This window comes from Zophobas morio, unplaced genomic scaffold (assembly GCF_036711695.1).
Source record: "Zophobas morio isolate AGI-343-1 ecotype UQ-CSIRO unplaced genomic scaffold, CSIRO_AGI_Zmor_V1 ptg000030l, whole genome shotgun sequence".
NCBI classification, from domain to species: domain Eukaryota; kingdom Metazoa; phylum Arthropoda; class Insecta; order Coleoptera; family Tenebrionidae; genus Zophobas; species Zophobas morio.
In genome coordinates, this window is record NW_026972135.1 from 6,939,496 (window position 1) to 6,951,968 (window position 12,473).

The following is a 12,473-nucleotide window of genomic DNA, read 5'->3' on the forward strand; positions in this document are numbered from 1 at the left end:
TTAATTTGTCCATGGTCTTGATAGTTTCTATGAATTATTATTAGGATAAATTTGACAAACTTACTGCAAGTTTTGTACAAAATTCCAAAATATTTCTTAGAATAACGCAAACTAATAGATAAAGATAAGAACACTAAAGTATTAATAGAGACGATAGCCTAATCAAGGACAATTGGCAAAAACAAATTGTTAGTTACGCCAGAAGATTACATAACAGCGACAAATCTCAGCGTATCTGCACAACGTGATTTGTGACCCCACACGTCTTCACGTCTATCTAATAAAGTCTAAATCTACGCTCTATAAATTAGTGAAGTCTGGTGTTGTAACTAGTTCAAATAAGATGTGATATTAGCTGCAATCTTGCATTAAAATGACTAACTCGTTTTTGTTAATCTCAGTAACAGTCCTTGCTACATTAACATGGCAAACAGATGGTGCGAAAATTTTGGCCGTCTTCTCAATGCCTTCCTACAGTCACTTCCAACTGGGTTTCCGAATCGCCAAAGAACTAGCTGACCGTGGCCATCAAGTCACCGCAATTAGTCCATACCCCCAGAAGACCCCCATCAAGAATTACAAAGATGTGTCTCTGGAAGAACTCGTGCCTTTTGTGGAAGGTAAATTATAGCACTAGTCGACAACTATTATCCATTCACGATCTTTATATAGTAAAGTAGGCTTTGATATTTTTTCTTTAAGTTGGATAAACTGAGTTGATGATTTAGTGTTTCGTTTGTCAGTAGTCTGATTGACATTTGCTTTGAGCTGGATTGCCACTTTTCTACTTCATTTATTAGATCAGAATTATTAGACGCAATTTTTTAATCAAGCAAACAAATGTTTTAATTTTGTCGGCATAGATAATTTGTTGTTGTGACAGATTCACAGATCATTGCGACATTATTTAAAAAGAAAATGCCTAAAATAGTTTTACTGCCACAAAAAATTGCAATAAAAAGATGTTTTTTGCAGTTTCTAAAAGACATACCCGATCTTTCCTTCGAAGAAGTAACTATGCGGGTCTCGAACATATTTTCTGTATTGTAAAAATACGCTATAAAATGTTTCAGAAGAGCTAAACCCATCAAAGCACTAGAGCAAGGTTGTTGTCTTTTACCAACCCTTTTAGTAATCTTAGAAAAGTGAAAAAAGAAGTTGGAAGATAACGAACTGATAATTGAGAATTAAAAATGAGGTGCTAAATGTGGCATGCGACAATAGTCGTATGTAGAACCCCCATTCATACAAAAACAATATTTAAGTGAAATTTTAGTGTTTGTTCCTTACATATGAAATAAACACTTACAAAAAGCCGATAACTGTTTTAAATAGCGTAAAGTTTAATGCTTTCTAAGAAATGGTTACCGTTAACTTGGTCATTGCTACTGAAAACTGAAAGATTCGCAACAATGTTTATATTTCTGGCATATTTTTTAACCTTTAATTTAATAAATATTACATCGTATGATGTCGCAGAATAAAGACGTGTCTCCGGGTCTCCCCGTATTACCATGTAAAAAGTGCAAAATTATGCCGGTAGCTGGTCTCACATGTATTAAATGTGGGTCACTAAGCCACCCTAGCTGTGTTAAATTACTAAAAAACGTAAAAACAATAAGTGAAACGCGTATTAATTGTTGTGATAATAGTGATAACTTTGATAATAGTGTTCTTCAATCGCAACCAGATGAATTACTTATCCCGCAATCACAGTTCGAAATTCTTATTACAAAGGCAATAGAGCCACTGCTTATGCAAATTGAATCGTTACGAAATGATGTACGTAATCTCAAAGAAAGCAATGTGGAATTGGTAAGGTTGTTAACATGTCCCTCAATGGTGAATAGTCAACAGATGCAACAGTTGAAATCTTATTATGTCACAAACTCTGAAAAGAGCATGAATTTTTCTGAGTCTGAAGTCAGTGCTCCTAAAAACCCTGTATTTTCACACACTAAAAATGAGTACAGAGTTGGTAAAAAGTATGTAAATACTAGAGACAAAAAAGCAACAGCTGATAATCCAACACAAGACATTATGAGTTCATCGTCCCGTGACAAACCGAAGGATAAAATTGTCTGTAAGGATGTTCAAGATGATGACTGGGTTGTGCAACGTCGTTCTCATAAATCCGGACGAAGGAAGGCTCCCACAATAGTTGGTACTTTAAAAAATGTTAATGAGTGTGGTGAACTTCGCTCTAGTTATGTAAAGAGGGCACGGTTCTATGTAGGGAAAGTCGTTAAGGGCACTGAAGCCTCAGTTGTCAAACAGTACGTCCGTAACAAGCTCTCGTCTAATGATATGGTTGTTGAGAATATCTCTGTCAATGGGATTTATGAAGCCTTCAAATTAGGAGTTCCATTTGAATACAAGGATATGGTTTTAAAGGAAGATTTCTGGCCACAGGGTGTTAGCATTAGACGTTTTAATTTTCCTAAAAATTATTTTTTAGGAGGAAAACAGCCGCAAATAAGTGCCAAAAACCTAAACTTGCCAATCCCTTAGTGTACTATCAAAACGTAAGGGGCTTAAAGACAAAATTGAATGACTTCTACTGTGCCGTCCTCTCTGAGGAATATCCTATTATTGTTCTTACAGAAACTTGGTTATCTGATGATATTATTAGTACGTCTGTTTTTGATGATCGCTATATAGTCTTTCGTACTGACAGAAATGCTATTAATAGTGTCAAAAGTCATGGAGGCGGTGTATTAATAGCGGTTAACAAATATTTAAAATCTAGTCAATGTTCAATGACTCCTTGGTGGAAGAGCTGTGGGTCAAGATTTGTTCTGAATCTAGTACCTTAATAGTAGGTTGTGTTTATTTACCTCCTAATTGCGATTTTTCAAAACTTGTTAGTCACATAAATTCACTACATTTTGTTTGTGATCAATCATGTCATGATAATATGATTATTATTGGTGATTTTAATCTACCTAATATTGAATGGAAGATTGTTGATGATAATTTTGGCTTTGTACCCTTTGATCTCAGTGACGAACGCTCATCTTATATTTGTGATCATTATGCTTCTCTAGGTTTTAGTCAATTTAATAATTTTAAAAATAATTGTAATCATGTTTTAGATCTATGTTTTTATAATGTATCAACTATTGAGTTGCAATTATGTAATCCTTTAATTAGGCCTGATCCGAGTCACCCTACTTTTATTGTTATTATTGATAATTTTCTTGCATGTGACTATAATTATTATTTTGAATATTTCTATGATTTCAATAATGTTAGTTATAATAGAGTTTTAAATTTTTTGATGTCCATTGACTGGAATCAAGTCCTTACTAGTATTGATGTTAATGTAGCTGTTGAAACTTTTTATATGTACATATATGAAGCTTGTCATTTGTTTGTTCCCTTTAAAAGGAAATTTGTAAATAATTTGTTTCCTCCATGGTTCTCGAAATCTTTGATTTCTCTCATAAGGGAAAAAAAAATAGTGCATAAACGTTTTAAAATGTATAATCGTAATTGTGATCTCCTAACTTTTGAAGCTCTTAGAAAACGTTGTAAATCTGAAATTAAGATTGCCCATAGTATATATTTAGCTGGCATTGAAAATGATCTTAAGTCTAATCCCAAAAATTTTTGGAAATTTGTTAGCAAAAAATCTAAACTTAATTATACACCTTCGCCTATGTTATCTCAGGACTTGCATATTTTAAGTGATGATAAAACCATTTGTGAAGCATTTAATGAATACTTCTTTACTGCATTTGATTTCAATAATTTTGTGAAATGTACTTTGCTACCTGATAAGTCTGTTAATGTTGGATCTATTTCTGTTAGTTTTGTTGAAATTGAAAATGCTCTTAATAAGTTAGACGTCAATAAGGGATCCGGGCCTGATGGACTGCCACCTAAATTTTTAAAAATGTGTCATGAAGCTCTTGTCTTGCCTTTGCAAATTTTATTTAATCTTTCTCTTTCATCAGGAGTCTTCCCTGATACATGGAAACACGCGTTTGTAGTCCCAGTATACAAAAATGGTGCTAGAAATCGTATCAATAATTACCGTCCAATTTCGTTGTTATCTACTATAAGTAAACTGTTTGAATCTATTGTGTTAGAGAAACTATTTCCTTTGTTTAAATCTGTAATTTCTCCATGTCAGCATGGGTTCTTTCCAAAGCGCTCTGTAATCACTAATCTATTTCATTATGTAAATTCTATTCTTGAATCCATGGGTAATGGTCTGGAGGTTCACGCCGTCTATAGTGATTTTTGTAAGGCATTTGACAAAGTCAATCATTATATTTTAGTACAAAAATTAGCTGCTTACGGAGTCTTTGACCCTCTCCTTAAATGGTTTGGTAATTATCTGGATAGTAGAACTCAGCAGGTTAAAATTAAAAGTATCTTATCTGACAGACGATATGTGCCTTCGGGGGTTCCTCAAGGATTTATTTTGGGACCATTTCTGTTCTCTTTATTTATCAATGATGTTGGAAAGAATTTTAAATGTAATTACAGTTTATTTGCTGACGACTTGAATTTTTTTTTTAATATTAATATGTAGTAACAGTGACTGTGAATTAATGCAAGCAGATCTTAACAGTTTATATCGTTGGTGTGTTGATAATAGCATGAATTTAAACTTGGAAAAATGTTACAGTATATGCTTTACTCGGAAAAAAATAAATCGATTCCTCGTTACTTAATTAACAATACTGTTTTAAAATCTGTGCCCTGTGTTAAGCATCTCGGTATATTTCTTGATAGTCAGCTGAATTTCTCTTTTCATATTGATCATGTTATTAACAAAGCAAGTAAGGTACTGGGATGCATCAAAAGGTATTCAAGAGACTTCCTTGATTTTACAACTATTGTTCAGTTATATAAAACTTTAGTCGTACCCATTATTGACTATGGATGTATAATTTGGGCTCCACATTACAAAACTCACCTGGAGCGTATTGATTCGATATTAAAAAAATTTTTACGTTTTGTCAAGTTTAGATTACCTTCAAATATAAATTGCTCTCTAGAGCTTATGCTGTCTTACCTTCATTTGTCTACCTTTTATACTAGGAAAACTTATTTTAGTATTTGCTTCATTTATAAACTGCTTAATAACCTTATTGATGTGCCTGATCTACTTTTTTTTTTTTTTTTTTTTTTTTTTTTTTTTTTATATTGAAAGTGCCATTGATTTTTCAAATCCGGTTGTTATTGTAGGCGATTTTAATATACCTGAGTTAGTAGATTGTGCATCTGGCCGGAACTCGTCACACATCTTCAATATTTATTCTCACTTCATTTCCATGAATAATTTGAAACAACATAATTCAGTTTTAAACTCCAACAACAGAATCTTGGACATAGTTTTGACAACTCATGAAGTCTCAGCTGAAGTAACAAATAGCAATTTTCCATTAGTTCGTGAAGATGCTCACCACCCTTGCTTGGACATCAATTTATTTATCAAAGACCAATCAAGTAATCCATTTCCAAGAACATCGAACACAGTAAAATTTAATTTTCGTAAAGCAGATTTAGTAAGATTGTATAATGCCTTTATTGAAACTGATTGGTCAGAAGTTTTAGACACAGTGGATGTTGAGACAGCATGTTCTACTTTTTATGATATCAATCTTAAATTATTAAATGTTTATGTTCCGAAGTGTTCGTCATCAGCGAAGACATATTACCCTCCCTGGTTCACAAAAACGATTATATCCAGCATTAAAGAAAAACACAGGCTATGGAATCTCTATAGGAAAAGTAAATTGTTAACTTACTTGGATAGAATAAGAATTCTAAAATGCGACATACGACGTAATATTCGGCAAGCTTATAAAGTCTTCATCAGTGAGGCTGAAAATTCACTTCATAATGACCCAAAGAAGTTTTGGTCATTCGTAAATAAAAGGAGGAAAACTACTTGTGTTCCCAGTTGCATGACAGCTGGTGATGGTGTTATAATATCTAATCCGCAAGACATAGTGAACGCATTTGCATCACAATTCGCAAGTGTTTACACCAATGACAACCATAAACCCTGTGTTGCATCAAGTTGTAATAAAATTAACTGTGAATACTGCGGAAGCTGCCGATGCTCTTTAGTAAGTGATAATCCTATTTGTGATAATTCCATCTGTGATAATTCTGTCTGTGATAACAATCTCATATTCAACCTGCCTGTGATTAATGACTGTGATATTTTAAAAGCTGCGAAAAAAATTAAACCAAATTTCGTTTGTGGTCCAGATGATATACCGGCATTTTTAGTGATTGATTGTCTTCAGTATTTGTTAAAACCTTTATGTCATATATACAACTTAATTTTAAAGTCGTCTATTTATCCACAAATGTGGAAAGTCTCTCGTGTATTTCCTGTGTTTAAAGCTGGTGACAAAGCTAACATTGTAAATTACAGACCGATAGCACTTATATCGAACTATGCTAAATTATTTGAATGTATTATGTCAGACTTCCTATATACCCACTGTATTTCAACAATTGCCTTAGAACAGCATGGATTTATAAAAGGAAGATCCACTCTCACCAATTTATGTGAATTCACCGAATACGTATCCTTGGCTTTAGATAATCGCTTTCAAGTTGATGCCATATACACTGATTTATCCAAAGCTTTTGATAGAGTAGATCATTGCATATTGTTAAAAAAACTTGATACATTAGGAATATGTCATCAGCTAGTAATGATTTTTAGAAATCTCCTGTTTGGTAGGGAACAATTTGTTGAAATTCATGGTGTCCAGTCAACATTATTTCCTGTTAACAGCGGAGTTACTCAAGGCTCAAACCTAGGCCCGCTGTTATTTACTGTTTTCTTCAATGATGTCCTAAATGTTATTAGTTGTAGAGCGTTTATATATGCCGATGATTTAAAAATAGCTAAAGTAATAAAAACGAACAGAGATTGTTTAGTTTTACAAGATAATGTAGATAAATTAGCGCTGTGGTGTGAACAGAATAAGTTAAGCCTTAATAAAAAAAAATGTAGAAAAATTACATTCTCCAGGAAAGACACTAATTTTAATTTTTATTACAATATTAATGGAACTTTGCTAGAAAACTGTAATCAAATACGCGATTTAGGCATAATTGTAGACTCTGCATTGTCATTTGTTCCTCATATCATTGATATAACAAATTCAGCTATCAAAACACTTGGCTTCATCTGTAGAAATACTAAAGAATTTAATAATATTTTATGTATTAAACAGCTTTATTATAGTCTAGTTAGGTCAAAGTTAGAATACTGTTCTATAATTTGGAGACCTCATCACCAAATTTATATTAATATTATAGAAAACGTTAACAGGAAATTTGCTAAGTATCTGTATTTTAAAATGTTCAACTGTTATCCTGTTAGTCATTGTAACCAGAGAGCTCTTCTTAATATAGTGAATGAAAATTTTCTCGAGTATAGACGAAATATTGCTTGTTTTGTATTTTTGCAGAAATTGGTGCGTGGTGATATATTCTGTCCAGCGTTACTAAATAATATTAACTTTTGTGTTCCTCGTTTATTGTGCAGAAATCCATCCACTTTTTACTATCAAATTCCAAATTCTTATCATCACTTTAATAGCCCCTTAATTACATGTTTTAGACTTTATAATAACTGTACTTTAGACGATAGCATTGATATTTTTCACGCTAATTTTAATAAAGCATCTTTCAAAAAAAGTTATTAGCACGATATGCACAATAATATATGTACATAATATTTGTTCTGATGTTAGATTTATTTTTTTTTTTTTTAGATTTTTTTTTAAATTGTAAGTTTAGTTTAAGCTGAATTTAATGTCTTTTTGTGTATACATGTCCACCATAGACTAACGTCTGTTGGAATGAATAAACGTATTATTATTATTATTATTATTATTATTAACATGATCAAATTTAGAGTGCCCCAACATCTGACTAGGATTAAGTCTCTATTTTATATTGATTTTGCCGTAACTAATTATGTTAAAGCTTCACCTTTACATGAAATTTTGAATGTTTCTAACTTGTATTACAATGAAATTGATTTCTTTTGTTATGCTTCATTCAACTCTTTTAAACATAAATTACGAATTCTTGTTCTTATGTAGGTAATTATAGGTGTGTGTATTTTTTACTCTATGTATCCTCCTTCTTTGTAAATCCATGTACTTAAAGCTATTTTGGCGTTGAAATAAAGTATTATTATTATTATTATTATTAATATTATTATTATTATTATATAATAAAACATAACCTAACGAAAAAAGTTCAGGGAATTTTTATTATTCTGCATCGAATACCAACAAACTCACTAGATTTTCATAGCCAACCTTACTATATAAAAATCTCGTGAACGGATAACAGTAATACATTATTTTAGAACTAAAGAAGAATCTGTTCGCTGCCAACGCATTCAGCCCACGTGACATCCTCAATTTTGCGTTCACAATGGGCAACATGATAACAGAGAAAACCTTCAGCCAGAAAAGCGTCCAAGATTTGTTAAAATCTGACGAAACTTTCGACGTTATGATAATGGAGCATTTTGTTAACGACGCTTTGGTTGGAATTGCCCACCGTTTCAAAATACCAGTGGTATTAATAGGGTGTACGCGGGCTAGCAGCATCAACAACTATATTTTTGCCAATCCAGCTCCCTCTTCCTACGTTCCAAATATTCTTGGGACCTTCACCAAACACATGAATTTTTGGGAAAGATTGGAAAACTTCTACTACAATGTCTTGAATGATATCATGAGAGAAACGGTATTTCTTTCCAAGCAAAGAGAAATTTTCAAAAAATATACACACACGGATCTAGAATTAGATGACGTTTTGTATAACGTGAGTATGATGCTTACAACGTCACACGTGAGCATCAACGATGCCTTGCCTCACGTCCCTAGCATGGTAGAAATAGGAGGTTTCCATGTTAACCCACCAAAAAAATTACCTCAAGATCTACAAACCTTCCTAGATCAGTCTTCCGAAGGTGTCATCCTGTTCTCCATGGGGTCCAATTTGAAGAGTAAAGATCTGAAACTTCAAGCCCGTGATGCTCTTCTACGTTCGTTTGCAAAAATCAAACAGAAGGTGTTGTGGAAGTTTGAAGAAGAGCTACCGAATGCTCCTGGAAACGTGAAGGTGATGAAGTGGGTACCACAACAAGATGTCTTAGGTAACTAAAAGCTTGCTAGTTCTTAGACAAAAGCGACCATTTTAACTATTTGTAGCCCACCCGAATGTTAAAGCGTTTATCTCTCACGGTGGCCTCTTAAGCACCATTGAAACCGTCTACTTCGGAGTTCCTATTATTGGAATTCCTGTTTTCGCTGACCAGAAAACAAATGTAGCTAACGCTGCACAAAACGGCTACGCTGTGAGCGTACCTTTAGCTGAATTATCAGAAGAGAAGCTCTCATGGGCACTTGATGAAATCATCAACAACCCTAAGTAAGTGTGATTTTTTAAAAGTGTGAATACCTATCTTGTTTTCACAGATATAGAGAAAATGTTAAGCAGCGTTCGGAAATAATGCACGATCGACCACTCAAACCTATAGATGCGGCTATTTATTGGATTGAACACGTAATTCGTCATCAAGGAGCTCCTCATTTTAGAAATGCCGGTTTGGATTTGATGTGGTACCAGCGACACTTGCTGGACGTGTTCGCGTTTTTGGGTTTTGTGATGGTTGTAGGTTGTGTTGTATTTTTCGTTGTCCTGAAGAAGATAACGAGTTTGTGTTTCACGAAGCAGCCGACAGTGACGAAGCTTAAGAAGAATAAGTAAATAAAGATATGTTGAAAGCTTAAAATATTTGTTTTCAGTCAGAAATCGAAATCACGCACTCAGTTCAACTTTTGCCATATTTAAAGCGTTTGTAGAAGAAAAGTGGAGGATTTAACTTGATTACCAGAAAAATTTACCGTTTTAGACATGTTTTAAATTTCTTATTGTCCAAATAATTCTACAGCTATTAAGTAATAAAAGCAAAATCTAGCCCCGCCCACCCGCCCTATCTCAATTGTGATGATTATAAAATAAGTAGACACAACAGAAGAATTTTGTATTTTTGCGAATTTAATACTTTCTACTTTGTGTTTAAAGAATATTAAAACAAAATTTACCTTTTTCGAAGTTCCATTTTTAACCTTATTTTCATAATCAGCTTGACCGGCATAGATAGACAAATACTCCTATAATATTATTATAACAGGATATACAGGGTGATTCATTTTATTTTCTAAAAAGATTTCTTTATAATTATATGTGACTTTATCACAAACAAGTGACGTTTTTAAGATGAATTACAAATTTATACGTTACTTATGTTTTTTTCTTGGCAATAATCTAAGATGACGTCACTAATTTTTTGAGCGGATAAATGGAGAGTGAGTTAACTTTTCCCGTGTTTATTTATATTGTACGGTCTAGTTGTATATTTAATTGGCACCGATGATTTTATGATTTTTCCATTTTCCACGTACTTAATTTTTAATTTTTCAATTTTTCAACAAAAAAAAGCAGATTTATTAAAACTTGGATTATTTTCCCTAATAAAGGTTACATGAAAGTATAACACTAAAAACTGAAAAATTGAGAAATCGAAAAATTGTAGAATTGTAAAACTGAAGAAACGAACAACTGAAAATATGCACTAAAGATTTAAATCTAGACAACAATCGAATTTAAAATTGAGAAACCGAAAAATTGAAGAAACTAAATAAAATTCTGAAATATCGAAATATTTAAAAAAAGAAAAATTGCAAAATCGTAAAACTGAAAACATCCAAAAATTGAAGAAACTAAAACCTGAAAAACTGAAAAAGGATAAATCGAAAAATTGTAAAACCGTAAAATTACAAACCGAAAAATTGGAAAATTCAAAAATTAGAAAAACCAAGAAACTTAAATTCGAGAAACTGAAAAGTTGAAACCATAAAAAATCAAAAAACTGAAAACACGAAAATTGAAAAATCGAGAAAATGAAAACTCGAAAAATTCAAACATCTAAAAATTGAAAATCGAAAAATTAAAAATCGAGAAACCGAACTCGAAAAAATAAAATCGAAAAACTGAAAAAGCGAGAAATTAAAAATTGGGGAACTTATAAATCGAAATACATATTGTGAAATCGAGATATTTAAGAAACGAAAAAATAAAAAATTGAAATATGTACTGAAAACACGAAATAATAAGAAATCAAAAAACCAAAATTCGAGAAACTGAAAATTTGGAAAATGAAAAATCGAAAAATCTTAAAATTGAAAATTCGAGAAAATGGAAAATCGAAAAATTAGAAACTGAAATGTAAAAAAGAAATAAAACTGAAAACACGAAAAGTGAAAAATCGAGAAAATGAAAACTCGAAAAATTAAAAATCGAGAAAAATTGAAAAGACGGAAACCTGAAAAAATTTGCCAGTCGAAAAGTTGTGGAATTGAAAAAATTAAAATCTCAAAAAGCTGAAAAAACGAAAAATGAAAAATTGGGAAACTTATAAATCGAAAAATTACAAACTGAAAAACTGAAAAATCGAAATATTGTGTAATCGAAAAATTGGAAATCGAAAAATTTAAGAAACGAATAAATGCAAAGTCGAAAAACTAAAAATATCCAGAAATTTAAAAAATTAAAAAATTAAAAATGGAAAAATTGAAAATTCGAGAAAATGAAAACTAGGAAAATTGAAACATCTAAAAACTGAAAAATCGTAAAGTTGTAGAATACAAAAATTGAAAAAACTAAAAATTGAAAAATCTATACCTAAATTAAAAATAGCAAACCTGAAAAAACGAAAAATTGTAAAACCGAAAAATTACAAACCGTGAAACTGACAAACCAAAAAAAAAGAACAAAGCAAAAAGTGAAAACACGAAAAATTGAAAAATCTGAAAATTTAATAACCAAAAACTACAACTCGATAAATTGAAAAGTCGAAACAATGGAAAAACGAAAACTTGAAAACACGAAAATTGAAAAATCGGGAAAATGAAAACTCCGACAATTGAAACAACTAAAAATTGAAAAGACGAAAAATTGTAGAATCCAAAAATTTAAGAAATTAAAAATTGAAAGATCTAAAAATTAAAAATAGATATTCTGAGATAATTAAAAATCGAAAAATTAGAAATCTTGAAACTAAAAAATCTAAAATACGAAAAAATGAAAAAACTGAAATACCTAAAAAATTGTCGAATAAAAAAAAACTGAAAGCACGAAAAACTGAAAAATCTAAAAATTTTAAACATTAAAAAGTTGACAAATGAGAAATTGAAAATTTTAAAAGATGAAAAATGGAAAAACTGAAAACACGACAAATGGAAATATCCAAAAATTGAAAAATTAAAAATCGAGAAACTAAAAACTCGAAAAACTGTAAAATCAAAAATTTGTCAGTCGAAAAAGTTAAAGGAGCCAAAAATTAAAAAATCGAAAAATGAAAATCTCAAAAAGCTGAAAAATTGTAAAATAAAAAAATTGGT

General features: G+C 31.3%; 1 protein-coding gene across 1 annotated transcript; it reads left to right on the forward strand.

The window, feature by feature from the left end:
• The first annotated feature begins 216 nt into the window (after nt 1-216).
• LOC135138705 (UDP-glycosyltransferase UGT5-like) lies at nt 217-9,802 on the forward strand. Its single transcript, XM_064068688.1, has 4 exons — nt 217-620; nt 8,366-9,163; nt 9,219-9,438; nt 9,486-9,802. Exons 1-4 carry the CDS (start codon nt 374-376, stop codon nt 9,775-9,777), a joined length of 1,557 nt encoding a protein of 518 aa, XP_063924758.1. The 5' UTR covers nt 217-373; the 3' UTR covers nt 9,778-9,802.
• The last annotated feature ends 2,671 nt before the right edge of the window (nt 9,803-12,473 follow it).